The 16,436-nt window shown below is 36.7% G+C and overlaps 1 protein-coding gene across 3 annotated transcripts in view; it reads right to left on the bottom strand.

Moving 5' to 3' along the window:
• LOC107783659 (rRNA biogenesis protein RRP5) overlaps positions 1-15,897 on the bottom strand; it is a 57,755-nt gene extending 41,858 nt beyond the window's left edge. For all 3 annotated transcript variants that reach the window (XR_012706466.1, XM_075247051.1, XM_075247052.1), the window contains exons 1-4: positions 15,589-15,897; positions 14,971-15,185; positions 11,961-12,104; positions 8,476-8,652 (exon numbers count right to left, since the gene is read on the bottom strand). Coding sequence is in view for 2 of the 3 variants with exons in the window: in XM_075247051.1 (XP_075103152.1) it covers positions 8,476-8,652; positions 11,961-12,104; positions 14,971-15,185; positions 15,589-15,748 (696 nt within the window). In the remaining variant the exon portion in view is untranslated. The remainder of the gene's footprint in view (positions 1-8,475; positions 8,653-11,960; positions 12,105-14,970; positions 15,186-15,588) is intronic.
• Positions 15,898-16,436: the final 539 nt, after the last annotated feature.

Raw genomic sequence — 16,436 nt, 5'->3', positions numbered from 1 at the left:
AGAGGTGACATGCAGATAATCGATCCCATGGAGACTTGCTTCGAGAACAATCGTATTAGCGCCTTCGCAGCCTGCCTTTCCATTCTTCGAGTGCAGTTCCTTCTTGAGCCTTTTCATGTAGATAATCGATCCCATGGAGACTGAACTTTGGTCAGTTGAGGAAGCAGTAAGCACAACCTCTTGAAATTCAAGAGCAAGAAGAGGAGATAGATGGGGAGATGGATGCATCTTTATGGGTCCATCAAAATGTAATGAAACTAAGCAAGCAATTTGGAATTAACTTCCAAGGATGTGAAAAGGACGCTCTGGCACTATTCACGACAGATGCAGGCAATTTAAAAGACAAGAAGAGAACACCATTCCAATGAAAACACCCAAGAGAAAAGACAATAATGAATTGAAAGGTCTGGTCATTAATATGAAATTTAAAAGCACTGGTGCTAGGAATTAGGGGAAAGAAATTCCAAGGATCAATGAATATCAAGATTATATCTTGGAATGTGACGGGATTGAATCGTAGAGCTAAGATGGGGGTGGTTGGCAGCTTGATCACCGAATGGAAAGCTGATGTTTATTGCTTTCAGGACAGAGGGAGATATAGAGGAGATGGTTAAACAATTATGGGGTAACAGGGGAATGAAGTATGAGCAATTGGAGGACAGTGGTACTAGAGGGCGTATTATAATGTTGTGGGACAGTAAAGTTTGGAAGTAGGAGGTGATAGCTACCGGGTCTTACTCTTTGACATGTAGGTTTGAGTCATTACCCCAAGATTTCAACTGGCACATGACTGGAGTTTATGCTCCAAATTATGTTAACGTAAGACAAGAAGTGTGGTGGGAGATTGGGGCTGCTAGGGGTCTATTTATTGGACCTTGGGTGATTGCTGTGGATTTCAATATAATAATATTTCCTTCTGAAAAAGGAATTGCACTAGAGTTACTAGAACAATGACAGAATTTTCAGATTTCATTTAAGACATGGAGTTGGTTGATCTTCAGTAGGAGGAGCGGACAGGAGTGACTGATTCCTCATATCAGTGGAATGGAATGATTGCTTCAGAAACATCAAGCAGGAAATTCTCCCCCGAGTGTGTTCAGATCATACCCCTTTAATTTTACAATGTGGTAACTAGGAGCAAACAAAATCCTACTTCAAGTTTGAGAATTGGTGGCTGGAAACTGAAGGGTTCAATGATAGAGTTCAAATTGGTGGACATCACTTGAAATAGAAGGAAGACCAGATTATATTCTTGCTTGTAAACTCAAAGCTCTCAAAGGAAAACTAAAAGAGTAGTAATAGTAATTTTGGTAATCTAGAGAGGGAGAAAAATCATATTCTTAATAAAATCATTGTACGGGATATTATTCAGCAACAAAGGAGCCTTAATCAAGAGGAGAAGGCCAGGAAAGCAAGACTCTTCATGGAATTTGAAGAGTATGCCAGAAGGGAAGAAATTGCATAGAGGCAAAGATCTAGAGCACTTTGGCTCAAACAGGGAGATAAGAATACCAAGTTCTTTCAAAGAGTTGCAAATGCACACAAGAGAAGCAATAACATTGATAAGTTGGTAGTGGAAGGGAGACCATTGAGGAACCAGAAGCCATTAAAAAAAAATAGTTGACTTTTATCTGAAATTGTACTCTGAAACTGAGGTCCGGAGACCTACCTGCAGTATGACTAATTGCCCCACTATCTCTGTAGAAGAACAACAAGCGATGCAAAGCCCTTTTTAGGAGGAAGAGGTCCTACGATGCCTGAAATTATGTGCAGCAGACAAAGCCCTTGGGCCAGATGGATACACTATGGGTTTTTTCATCAAATGCTGGGAGGTGATCAAGTCAGAAATTATGGCAACTGCTCAAAATTTTCATTCGCGTGAAATTTTTGAGAAAAGTTTTAATGCCACGTACGTGACTCTGATTCCTAAAAAGACTGGAGCATAGGAGCTAAGAGATTTCAGGTCTATTAGCTTAATAGGAAGCATATAAAAGTTGATCTCTAAAATTCTCACGAAAAGGCTCAAGAAAGTGATGCACAAACTAGTTGATTAACACCAAATGGCTTTCATAAAAGGAAGACAAATTACGAATGTTGTATTGATTGCTAATGAATGCATACATTCCAGGATTAAGGAAAAAGATCTAGGAATGATGTGCAAGCTAGACATTGAGAAAGCATATGACCATGTCAATTGGGATTTCCTCCTAGGAATTTTGCATAAGATGGGTTTTTGGAAAAAAGTGGATCAGTTGGATGAAATTTTGTATAAGTACGGTTAGATTCTCTATTTTGATCAATGGTTCCCCATAAGGTTTCTTCCCCTCACAAAGGGGTCTGAGACAAGTTGATCCCTTGTCACCATTTCTCTTCATAATAGCAATGGAAGGGCTGAACAACATGTTGAAGACTGCACATAACAATGGGTGGATTAAGGGCTTCAATATTGCAAGTAGTCAAGTTGAGAGGTTGGAAATTACTCACCTTCAATATGTGGATGATACTCTAATTATGTGTGGTGCAGAGGAAAGTCAAGTAAAATATATTAGGATTCTCCTTATCCTCTTTGAAGCTATTTCTGGACTTCATATTAATTGGAGGAAAAGTCAGATTTATCTTGTTAATGAGGTGCCTAACATACGGATCCTGACAATCTGGGAGGGGAAGTTGCTTCTTTTCCTACTATTTATTTGGGGATGCCATTGGGAGCAAAAAGCAAATTCAAAGAAATATGGAATGGAGTTGTGGAAAGATGTGAGAAAAAGTTAGCCAGATGGAAAGCACAATACATTTCTTTAGGAGGTAGACTAGTTCTTATTAAATTTGTGTTAGACGCTCTCCCAACCTACATGATGTCCCTATTCCTTTTACCTGCAAGTGTAGAAAGGAGAATGGAAGTCATGAGAAGGAATTTCCGATGGCATGGAAATAAAGAGAAGAAAGGATTTCACTTAGTTAAATGGAAAAGGTTGACCATTAGTAAACAAGAAGGAGGTTTGGGAATCAGAAATCTGAGAAGGCAAAACAAATGTCTATTAATGAAGCGGTTGTGGAGGTTTACAAGGGAAGAGCAAACACTATGGGAAAGGGTGATAAGAGTGAAGTATGGAAAAGAAGGCTTCTGGATGACTAGGGAAGTGAAGAATCCTTAGGGAACGAGTTTATGGAGATCAATTAGGAACCTGTGGCCAAGTCTTTCATCCAAACTGAATCTTAATTTGAGGGATGGAAGGAAAATATTATTCTGGGAGGATAACTTGCTGGGAATAGGATGCTTGAAGGTTTTATTCCCTGACATTTTTACATTGAATCAACAACAAAGAGCTACAGTAAAGGATGTACGGGGGATTCAGGGATGGAACTTAACATTCAGAAGACTATTTCAAGATTGGGAACTGCCTAGAATTGCAGAATTCTATAACACCTTGGATCAAGGTAGAGGATTGCAAAAGGGGAAGACACTCTTTCAAGGAAGAAGCACATCAGTGGAAGTTATACAATAAGTTCAGCCTACAAAGATTTGAATCAGGTGTCTCAAAACAGTTTATGGCCTTCGAAACACATATGGAAAGTTAAAATACCATACAAAGTGGCATGTTTTACTTGGTTGGTGGCTAAATAAGCAGTACTTACTCAGGAAAATCTTAGGAAAAGAGGATTGCCAATTTATTCTAGATGTTATTTATGTGGACAAGATGCAGAGACAATTGGCCATTTATTTCTACATTGTAGAGTGACCAGACAGTTGTGGGAATTGTTCATCAATCTACGGGGCATTAGGTTGACAATGCCAGGAAGAACCTTTGAACTTTTGGAAAGTTGGAATACAGGGGGAATTCTACCTCTAACAAAGACAGATGGAAAATTATCCCAGCAGCTATTTGGTGGACAGTGTGGAAGGAGAGGAATGCAAGATGCTTTGAAGATACAAGCAGCCCTACGCAGAAGATTAAGATAAATTGTCTTCTTTTTTTAGTTATTGGTGTAAATTAGAATATATTGATGACCATGATTCAATCATAGAAGTCTTAGGCTCCTTGTGGAAGAACAAGGATGTTACGCTTTGGTTTTTGCCTAAGTTCTCCATGATGTACATTTTGGCTCCCAGAATAATTTTTGTGTTGATGATTTAATTAGTATAATAGATATGTTACCTTTTCAAAAAAAAAAAAAATAATAGACCAGTTCCAAAAGGTAATCAGAAACCAAAATTTAGATAATGTACCTATTTCTTATAGTAGAGCCTAGAGGGAAAGGAACAAAGTTAGGGAACTACAAAGAAAGGAAGCACAGGGCATGCGCAAGAGCTGAGAACATCCGCTCAGACTTGCTTGCTTCAGCGCACATAAGATTCCTTTGTGTATAGATTATTTGGTTCAGTCACCTAAAATACCTTAGCTACCTTAAAAAGACCAGGATCAAAATTAACTCGCCCTATTAAGGAAAGGGGGCAGCATCTTTCTTATCATTTTACATTGTTAATTGGTTTGCACAAGTTTAAGCTCGTGACTTATTAGGCTTTCTTTCCTACTATTGTGTGTTCCTTTTCTTCTTGCTTCTGCTTAATGTCTCCAATTTTCAATCCCAAAACTCAGGAAAAGCATTGAAGTCTTGCCCCTTAGATCTTGTATTTTAGCTTTCCCAAACACTTTTTTTCGGTCCCGTGTATTTTGTCTCTTCATCGTAATCAAAATCTAAATCATAATATCATTTCCTGATGATGAAAAGTCACACCATTTCGTGAAACAACCTTCACCGTGAATGATTTGATATGATAATTTCCTCTATCCATTTATTGTCGCTTCACCATTTTGGTGTGCACAAATTGCTTTATCATTACTTTTTACTAAAGTTTCAACCATTGTCCCAACTATAGAGCAACTAAGTTAACATTCAAGAACCTACATCTCTATAACTTTCAGCATCACTCCTATTTTTATAACTATAGTGACCAGGCCAGCTTGCGCGCACCTCGAATAATTCTACATGTACTTGCTACCTACCTTCCACCAGTAAAGATATGAGTAACTTTGTCCACCAAGTCTTGGATAGACCGGAAGAAATCACCTAGTGTTTTTACCTTCTCAAACAAAAAGTTTACATTCAAGAACCCCATTGACACATCAAGCAAATAAAGGATTGGGGCCAATACCATTCCACCAAAAAGTGAAATAAGAGCAACTTGGTGCAAAAGCAGCATGCGCTTAAGGAGGGTCCTGGAAGGGCCGCACCTAAGGAGATATTATATAGGCAGCCTATCCTGACGCAAGCGTCAGTGGCTGATTCCACGGCTCGAACCCGTAACCTATAAGCCACACTTGGAAAACTTTACCCCTTCTACCCAAAGTAAACTTGGTTAAATTGCATAGTCGACTATTCACATTCAATTGTTTTATGCAATCATATCTATCCCTCTAGTTGCTAACTCAAGAGACTGCATGAGATTTTTCCCAGTTGCTCGACTTTATTTGTCAGGTTTGTAGTCCAGAATTACTTCTCTTTTGATCAAATTGTATGACAATGAGCCCATCAGTTCATGACCTGTAACTTCCCAGGTTTTACAGAAGTCTTGATTCAAAACTTGAAATCAATCGAAACTTCGGCACATCGGACCTTCTGTTGAAAACAACTTTGTTTCTACCTTTCTAAATTTACTCTGATTAGGTTTTGTCTGTTGCTCTATTGCATGCTCCATTTTCTGTTTTCTGGTTCGCATTGCGAAAATACTTGGGATTCAAATGATAGCTTGTTTACTTACGACATCACCTTTCAAGTATTCCCCCATCATCTGGTTGCTAATTGAAGAGATTCCACAAGATTTTTCCCAATTGCTTGACTTTATTTATAAGGTCTGTAGTCCAGGATTACTTCTCTTTTGATCAAATCGTACTATTTGGGCCGACCAGTTCATAGCCTGTAACTTCCCAGGTTCTTTTACGGCTATAATTCTTGATCCAAAACTTGAAATGAATCAAAACTGTGGCACATCGTACTTTCTGTTGAAACAACTTTGTTTCTACCTTCTAATAAAATTAGGTTGTCTGCTGCTAACTATTGCCTGCACCATTTTCTGTTTTCTGGTTCAATTGCGAAAATACTTGGGATTCGCACTGAAAGCTTGTTTCCTTCTGGCATCCCCTTTCAAATATCCCTCAATAATCCGCCCCTAAGACAACTTTTTACCTGCATACTCTACTTCAACTACACAGAAAAGTTTTGTAAGAACTTTACTCTCCCCCATCATAACACCTCTTGCATTCATAACGTCCCATTTCCATAACAGCTTCTTCCAATTCTCAACTCCCCCCAAATACTCTAATACCCATTAGATTTCCTTTTCTTGTGAAAGAATGTCAAGACATAGCACCACACACATCCTCAAAGAGGATTAGAGAAACCTATCTAGCATGTAAAACTCCTTTAATTCAGACGTCTATCAACTGTTCATTCTTTTAATCAAATTATGTTCATTCCTAACAATTCACCCTTGATATCATTGTTCTACCCTCTGAATCAATAGCAAATCTGTTTTAGGAAGAGAACTTTTAAAGTAAAGCAGCATGTCTATTTTGACTTCAGTTTGGTACATGGTGTTTGAAAACTATATTGTGTTAACCATTGAAAGTGACAATAGTATTCACCAAAATATGTAAGAGTGGAGATGCAGTTTAGAAGATAAGGGTTTAGGATAGGTAGAAAACATTATATATGGACCGTCAATTAGACCCCATAGAAGGATAAAACTGGAATGTATGCTGTATGCACCATCAATCTTGCTAGAGAATGGCATGATAGATGAAGATATAGCACATAACATCATAATAGGACACAAAAGAGTGTGACAGGCTTGCTATGCAATAGGAAATAACCAAAATGAAAGAAGATTCCATAGAATTGTGGTGACAACACAATAGTTTACGGGAGTGAATGTTGCCCTTTAGCATATCCAAAGATGAGGGTCCACGAAATGTGATTATATATGCACCATCGATCTTGCTAGAGAATGGCATGATAGATGAAGATATAGCACATAACATTATAATAGGATGGCTAACACGAAAGAGTGTGATAGGCTTGCTATGCAATAGGAAATAACCAAAATAAAAGAAAATTCTAATAGAATTGTGGTGACACCACACTATATGGGAGCGAATGTTGACCCTTAGCATATCCAAAAGATCAGGATCCATGAAATATGAATGTCAAAATGGATGTGTGATCATACAATCTTGGACAATATTAGAAATGTTCACATCCAACAAGAGGTACAAGTACCACACAAAGGATATAAGATAAAGTCCCCTTTGGTGGTTAGCCCATGTCCTACATACACCTCCACATGCACCTGTCTTTAGGTGCGACATTATGAAGATTGAAGGTGCTATAATGAGATGAGGAAGATCCAAAATCATATGGACAAAAATTGTCTCACACCTATCATTTATTGGCATCAATGTGTACTTAGCCAAGTACAAAACACAATGGAAGCAACGGATCCATAAAACTACTATCAATTAATTGGAATTTTTTTTATAACTGTGGTATCCGGACCAGCTTGTGCACACCTCGACTAATTCCAATGGATACCTGCCACCTCCTACCAGCAACAGGTACCATGTGACTCTATCCACCAAGGCTTAGACAGATTGGAAAGAAATTCACCTAGTGGTTTGCCTCCATTGGGATTTGAACCTGAGACCTCATGGTTCTCACCCACTTCATTGACCACTAGGCCACACCCTTGGGTGCTACTATCAATTAGTTGGAATTAAGGTTTACTTATCATTGTTTGGTTATTTAAAAAAGGTTTACTTATTGTTGTTACACATACAATAGGTCCAATGTCACCATGAGTATTTATGGTTTCGAATAAACTTGTATACCAATGTAGAGTTCAGAGTGAGATCTAAAGAAGCTCTAACATTAGAGAGCCCAAAATTCGCCTTAGAACACAAATTATTTACGAGCAAAGAAAATTCTGAATTTGTTTGGCCCAAATAAAGCGGAATAGATACAGAGGATTCATATTACCAAATCTTTTTGTAATTCAGACTTACTTGATTGATTGATAAGTGTACGTTCACTTGGATTTGTGAGTTATCTTTTCAATAAGGTGGATTTATGAGTTATCTTACTGTAAATATATTTCTTATTGTTCTAAACCAGTAACACAATCTGAAATATTTCTTAAGGTGGATTTATGCCTCAAAATCTGAAATGCAAATCAGACTGCCGTATAATTTCTAATTTTCTTTTTTTGTTTTTGGTAAGTACTTTCTAGATTTCTCCTTGACAAAGCAAAAGGCAGGACAATGACAATATTCTCTTGGGGAAATAATGAAGCCGTCATTTTTATTTTTATTTTTTGACCAAAAGATAAATATTAAAACATCATCTTGTAACAACATCCTTACTAGGCTACAGCACGATAAAAATTAAATCAAAATGGTGGTAACTAAAAGATAATTAACATACCATTCCTTCTTGAATAACGTCAAGAGTTAAACTCTTGTGCAATAAAGCGAGACGCAAAGAAAGCCAAATTTTTCTCTTCCCCGCTTCTTTCTTATCGTCATCCAAATGCAAGACGATGCAAGAAACAAGCTGACCGACGTGATATACAATAGAAAGAAGATTGGTGTTCATCTCCGACTGTGAAGGAAAATTTGAGCCATTAGAAGAATAAAATAACACAACAATCACTAAGAACATGCAATATCTTCAACAATTACTTTTATTAGAGGAGAGATGATAAACTATATAGAGATTTAAGGAACCTAGCATTGAATTTACCTTTATTAGAATTCTTTGACTCTAGCTATACTTCCATTAAACAAGTATTTTCCCAATATTTTGATAAAGTAATAAACATTATTAATAGAAAGGGAAAACTTCTCATATAAGATGTATATAAAATAAACTGTTCTCTACATACAATATTTCAGCAATTATTTGTTTGTGTAATTGTGTGTGTTACCTCAAAAATTAAACAACTAAATGAACAAATTGTGCCAATAATAAGATCTCTTTGGTGAAAAGAAAAACCTAGAAGGATTATATCTTTAATAAGTCAAAAAGGTTTCAGACAGAGACTGAATCTAATTTATGCCCTGCTAAAGAGAAGTCATACTTGGATGATATATCATCATCTTATGATAGGAAAGAACAACCATTTTTTTCCTCCAGCATAGCGAAGTAAATCATAAACATAAAAATAATCCCCTCAAATCCAAGTATGTGGTGTACATCTGTAAAAGCTTCCACTTCAAAGGTTGACATTGCTTTTCTTAACTAATGGAGTTACATATGAAAATCTCCCCTCATTATTCGATTTGTGGTATATGCCTCTAAGATTTTACTAACAAATTCTTCTAGGTCATGGAAAGTAAAAAGAGTTGAGCTTTTCTTATGAGGAAAAAGAGTTGAGCTTTTTCTCCAAAACATCAAATTGTGTACCCAAAAATGACCTCATGGATGTAAAATACTTCGAATAATTTACAGCTCATTGTTTAATCATCTTTGACCTTAAACAAGATAACCGTTCTATTCTAAAAATGTTTTGCATAGTAATATCCAGGAACTCAAGTTCAAGTAAAAAGATCATTTTAACCTTGCCCAGTTGGTTTTCATATAAATGCTAACTACTCCATACCTCTCATAATGGTTCTCAGGATATTGGCTAAAGATTAAAAAGATATGAATCCATTAAAAAACTGACCAAAGCTCTCGTGAATACAACATATTTCAGATATGCTATAGCTCAATGTTTATCCGTATTTGAGTAAACAAGAAGACCTTTCTCTAATGGAGATGCTTTGCATAGTATTATCTGGGAACTTAATTCAAGTAATAAGATCATTTTAACTTTGACATGTTAAATTAAGTGAAATAGTAATCACCCCACAACTTCTCAAGATGCTTCTCAAGAAATTGACTATGAACTCAAAGGATATGAATCCATTGAAAGACTGACCAAATGTCTCATTAAGGACTTAAGGGAGTGGTACATCAGAATTTTCTTGAGATGCAATAAACATATATCTTCTTCAGTAAGCCTCGAGAGACCATGAAACATAAGGAATCAAAAACATTTCCTATTAATTTAACCAAAAAGTAGGGTGGGAAAAAAACTAAACCAATTAATGATTTTATACCTTCTAGTGCATTTCTTCAATAAAAACAAATATGCCTCAATGCCAAGCAAGTTCGCTAAGTGAACTAACCATGCCGCTCCATTTAAATCAACACTAATTCAATAGTTGAAGATTCAAATATCCTACCACTAGAAACTCTCTAGTGAGCCTCGAGAGACCATGAAACATAAGGAATCAAAAACATTTCCTATTAATTTAACCAAAAAGTAGGGTGGGAAAAAACTTAAACCAATTAATGATTTTATACCTTCTAGTGCATTTCTTCAATAAAAACAAATATGCCACAATGCCAAGCAAGTTCGCTAAGTGAACTAACCATGCTGCTCCATTTAAATCAACACTAATTCAATAATTGAAGATTCAAATATCCTACCACTAGAAACTCTCTATGTATTCTGTTGGCATACTAATCTCTAACAAGACTAGAAGGCTCCTCGTTAACTAAACCTTAACCATAGCTAATTGATACCTCCTATGTGAATCTTTTCTTTCACTTTGCCCTATTTTGTGCTAACTCTGCATGGGTTCTAAGAAATTTGTAGGTGTTTGAGACTTCTTTACATGAGATTTTAGGCCTACCGTCCTTTTAACACCTCCAATCACCACGGATTCACACCTATACACCGCCACGTCTAGAGGTCGATATAGGACATGACTAAACCATCTCGTGATCTCTCATTTTTATCCTCTATGCAGACTACTTGTTTCTGGTGCATTTCTTCAAATGAGACAATATTCCCAAACCATGAGATGATGTTTCAACACTAATTTGGCTTTGTTGACCAAAATGCAACCACGAACTCACAGTAATTTTCGCTAGAAAGAATGATATTAATGCTCCTGCCGAGTAATTGGCATAACTTTACACCACTGGTCCTCGAAGATTTCTCAATTGCAAAAAAGGGTACAAAGAAATGTGAAATGACACGGGGAAGCCTTCTGGAGAAAAAAAAAAAGACAATTTGGGAAATAAAATTTCAAAAAAATATAAGCTGAGGATAAAACAAAAATAAAAAGTCATCAAGGATAAACTAAAATCCTCAAATGCAAATGTGAGAAAGCTAAAAAGTCTGTCAAGCAGGAAAGAACATTTTGGGTGTGCAGATTTTTTTATTAACTAGGACTTAATATCATGTATGTTCTTAAGTTTATCCACTCCTGAATATTTGAGTTCGCCTATTTTCTTCCTTGTTTTTCGTTGACAGTAGAGGAAAAAGAAGCATTTTGAATTCTTATTTGAAATTTCAATGTTACACACATGCACAATAATCACATAGACTCAGGATTTTTAAATTTATGTTGAAACTATGTCCATAAGTATAATTCTGAGGCAGTGATGTGAATAAAAGTCAAAATAATGGAACCGCTGCAAAGATAAATAAAAAAATCAGCACTATTCAAATGGGGCTTAAAAAAGACATTATTTACTTAGAAAGAATTCAAGTAATATAAAGAGCCTTAATTGGATATGTCTAATTCAGTAGCAATTGAATTTTAAGGGCATTTAGTCAATAAGTTTAAACTAGTGTGGGAACATCACTTTTTGGTTGGTTACAGTACCACACCTTCTTTTATCCTCCCATTTAATAGATAAATTGAAGAAATTGATACAGCACACACTACATAATAGTTTAAATTCCTTCCAGCTTGCCTAACAATGAAAACTCCTGCCTAGAATAAGCTCTGGACCAAAAGTTATTCTTCTTAAATTTTCATTAATAAAGGGACTTCAGGAATACAACGAAAATACAGTGCACAGAACCTATACTTAGGATTCAGAAAATAAATTGTCAGAAGATTCAGTACCAGTTTTGCTCCATCCTCCACAAAAGGAGGAACTGCTTCAGATGCTCGAACCAACCCCCGCAAGCCTCCCGGGAGACTGACAACGATATCTTTCTCATTTACTTCAGAAACCACTCCCCAGAGCTTCATTCCAGGAGATATATTCTGAATGCATAAGAAAGCAAAGCAGTTATATGTTTACTGCCAGTTCGCATAACTGTTAGGACAACCACACAGCATAAAACTTGGAACACAGGTAGACATGATGAATTACATATGTAGTCACTAAAAATGAACTTGTAAACTGCTCAGTGTTGTCAAAGGCTCATTTAAAGAGCGCTTAAACACTGAAGCTAGGAGAAGCTCCGGGATGGCGCTTCGCCTCGCGTAAGTTACACTTCAGCCTAAGGCAAGGCACCAAGACATGCACATCATTGCCCATGAGTTTTGTCGTAAATCAAGCAACAATAAACAACACATAATCGGAAAAAAAGGGTGCTAGCTGTAAAAGAAAACATTATGAATGAATTTGTTACTTTGTTCTTGATATATATATATATATATATCCTCTTCATTGCGTCTTTTTTTAACTAAAGCCCACACTTTAAATGCGCTTTGCACTTAAAGCCCCAACAGACCTAGATAGAGCTTTTCGCCTTTGACAACACTGAAATTGCCTAAACAACAAAATGGTTCTAAAGTCCACAACGTCGTATAAGGCACATGTAATTGTGAAAGCAAAACGTTTCACAAACATTTTTCTATCAAGTAAATAAATTTTCATTGACGAAAAGGCCCCCAAAAAAAAAGAAGCGGTCGTATATAAAAATAGGGAGAAATGCTTCAAGAAGCGATTGAAACCACGATCCCAAGGTTTTCACAGACATGTGAGCAAGTTGTTAAGTACACTCTTTTTTAGAGAGAGAGAGAGAGAGAGAGAGAGACTGATTTCAAGCTAAAGTAAATTTTATTAATGAAAGTACGAAGAAGGTACTGCACACCACAAAATTACAGGAACAGTATGGTTCCCTATCTCCGCTCCGCTAGAAAGCTACTATATTAACGGAGCATGTTTGACTTTATGAAGAGATACACCCTTCCACATACAAGCATGGTTAAATGAAATGCCCTACATCCACTGCACTCAGATATGTAGGGACGGGAGTGATATGTGGAACATGACACCAAACTGCATTAGAGAAACTGCTAGAGAGGTGCTAGGGTCTATTATCCAAAGAAATGGGGAGATTGATGGGAATGTTACACATTGTATCAGAGCAGGGTGGGTGAAATGAAAACTCGCATCAGATGTGTTATGTGATAAGAACGTGCACCTAAACTTAAAGGTAAGTTCTACAAAGTGGTTGTTAGACCGACTATGTTGCATGGGGCAGAGTGTTGGCCAGTCAAGAACTCCCATGTCTAGAAAATGAGAGTAGCAGAAATGAGGATGTTGAGATGGATATGCGGGCATACCAAAATGGATAAGATTAAGAATGAAGAAATTCGGGCCTTGGTAGGAGTGGCTCCGATGGAAGACAAGATCCGAGAAGCGAGGCTTAAATGGTTTGGGCATGTGAAAAGGAGAAGCGCAGATGCCCATTGAGGAGGTGCGAGAGGTTGGCCCTGGTGGGTTTGAAGAGAGGCAGAGGCAGGCCAAAGAAGTAGTGGGGAGAGATGATTAGGCAAGATATGGCATTGATTAAGCTTATCGAGGACATGACCCTTGATAAGGAAAATGTGGAGGTCGAGAATCAAGGTAGAAGCCTAGTAGGTAGTGGAGAGTGTTTCTTTTATATACCAATAGTACTAGTGTTAGTCTGGTGTTATATTATTGTTAGATTTCCAGTTTTACGTGTTGTCCCCTTTGCTTCGTTTTCTTGTTACCTTGTTGTTGTTAATGCTTGTGCTACTGCTTTATTTTCATCTTGCCTTGAGCCAAGGGTCTATTGGAAATAGACCCTCTACCTTCCAGGTAGGAAGGTTTGCGTACATACTACCCTCCCAGACCCCACTTGTGGGATTATACTGGATTTGTTGTTGTTGTTTCTACTGCACTCATATCTAAATCTATAAACACAAACGATAAAAGCAAGTGCCTGAGTACTAGCCAGAAAATGAAGACATCAGGAAAAAAAAAAGGAAAAAAGCCTGAGAGAAAAGTCAAAACGCATTGAACAAGGTTAAAATGGAGGTAAGTAATGCATAAGGTGCTAACTATCAAAAAGAAAAATGCATATGGTGTGCAAGAAAATCAGCAACAATTTTTCTTTTTGATAATCGTGGTGTCCAGGCCAACTTGCGCGCACCTCAACTAATTCCACGGGTACCTGCTACCTAACACCAGTACAGGTATCGAGTAACTCGAGAAAATCTACGACAATTGAGTTAATTTCCTTTTCTGTTCCCTTTTTTTTGGACAATAGGTGGTAATAAGGTAATAAGTGTTGGCAGTTCCGTTGTCATTTTATAAATGCGGAAATACCCAAAGACTCAACTGCACTAACCAATTCAAGAACTTTTACAATGGTATTATCAGCAAAGCACATATATTTCAAAAAATGACTTCTAAATCAGACTCAAATGGATGAAACAACTCTACCTTAATCATAATATTATGACAACTTTTTTATAAGGAAAACATTGTGATATCTTAGCATGTACCCTGTTGTTTTACCGTTTTACGTTTGAAAAGTTATCTTTCCGTCCTATTATGCAAGCAGTTACTCAATTTTCACTTCCACAACCTTAATATCATACTTCATGCACTTGAATTTTCAACAGACATATCCAATTACCAAGTCCAAATATAACTTAAAGGTCTCATTAACATTTATACTCTTTTGACATTTTTCGACAGGATGGCCAGTGACAAAATCATTCTTAGAAAGGGATACAAAATACAGAGAAACTACTTATAATTGTAAATTTCCCTAATGTTCAAGCGACACATATAGCACACGTCTATGATCAGTCTGAATCCTCTACAATTCCAGGAAAAGTTAGTTAAGAAATTCCAGGCAGGCCATACCTTTAAAGTGACCCTGTTAGCAAACCTCGGCAATTTCCCATTGATGCCACCGCCAAAAAGCGAACCTAAGTCATCTTCTGTTGATTGATTACTCCGTTGCACCTTGTTTTGCTTCTTCCCCTTCTTCTTCAACAATCTCTCTTCAGCCTCAAACTCTGCATCCACCTCAGCTCGAACTTCATCCAATTCCTCTCTACTCAAAGAACTTCCCCCACCTACAAAATTCATACGGACAAATCGGTCCATATGTTCGAGAAACCAAATTAAATATATCATACATTGTTTCGTTCAACAAACCAATACGACCAAGAAAATTAAATAAACTAGCTCTTTCCAAAGAAAAAATCTTTAGACAAATTAATTCATGTCACTAGACATGCACAGCTAGGGAAATGCCCACTAGATTTTTTTTTCTCACAAGCAGTTATATGATCGAGAAACTCAAACAAATTTTCATAAAAGCTTATGTGTTGACCAGACCCAATAGCAATATTCCAATAGAAATACCCACAATATTCATGACCCATTTTTTCATTAAATGCAATGAATACACAAATAGTAAACTGAACAAATTTGCTTCCTTCTACAAAACAAATGGTGATTGGGCAGAAGAAGTACCTCTAGGGAAGTCAGGAACGTCGTCTTCAAGCTGAAGGGGCATGGTTGAAACGTCGCCTTTGCCTTTGGCCTTGAATGGTTTTTTAGATGGATTTTGAACATTCCTTGAAACGGGTTTAGAAAACTTTTTGCTTTGGGATTTCTTTGAAGGAGGTGCCATTTTTCTAGTACGCTTTTTCCTCAATTCAGAGAAATAACATCAAGATGTCCGAGAAAAGAAGAGAAGCAGAGACTGACGGAGGGTTTAGAAGGGTTTAAATTTGCCGCTGGGTCATGTGGGCTGGTAGAGATTGTTGTTTGCTATGTATTGGGCTTTTTTCAATTTGCTGTGAAGTGCATAAATAAAGGGAATCTTTACAAAAATATCTCAATTAAGTCTAATCATACATTTACCAAAATTAACCAAACACATATAAAAATTAAAAACCTAAATAAATAAGATTCTTTCTCTTCAAGAATCACACACAAAAATCTCATTCCACATTTTTTAGCGTGATCGACACCATTAGATGCAAGACGGAAAGGAAATTTTATGGATGAGGTAGCAAACAAGGTGATGAAATACAACAAAATATAAATACAAGATTCCAAAAATCTAAGCAAAAAATGACATTTTTCACTGGTTATGATTGAAATTCATTGAAAACATGTAGATTAGTCAATATACAATTTTTGAGGAAGATTGGAGGTGATTTGGACTAATTTGGTATTAAAATTTGTAGTTTAAATCGAATTCAAAAACTTCTTATGCGACACATGTATCACACATACAAGTTTACATGGATATACATGTAATACACATTTGATACAAATATAGTACATATGTGATACACAAATGATACACAGTA

Source organism: Nicotiana tabacum, chromosome 24 (genome assembly GCF_000715075.1).
Source record: "Nicotiana tabacum cultivar K326 chromosome 24, ASM71507v2, whole genome shotgun sequence".
Classification (NCBI taxonomy): Eukaryota; Viridiplantae; Streptophyta; class Magnoliopsida; order Solanales; family Solanaceae; genus Nicotiana; species Nicotiana tabacum.
Note: the sequence above shows the minus strand (reverse complement) of the source record. Positions and strands in the feature narration are given on the sequence as shown.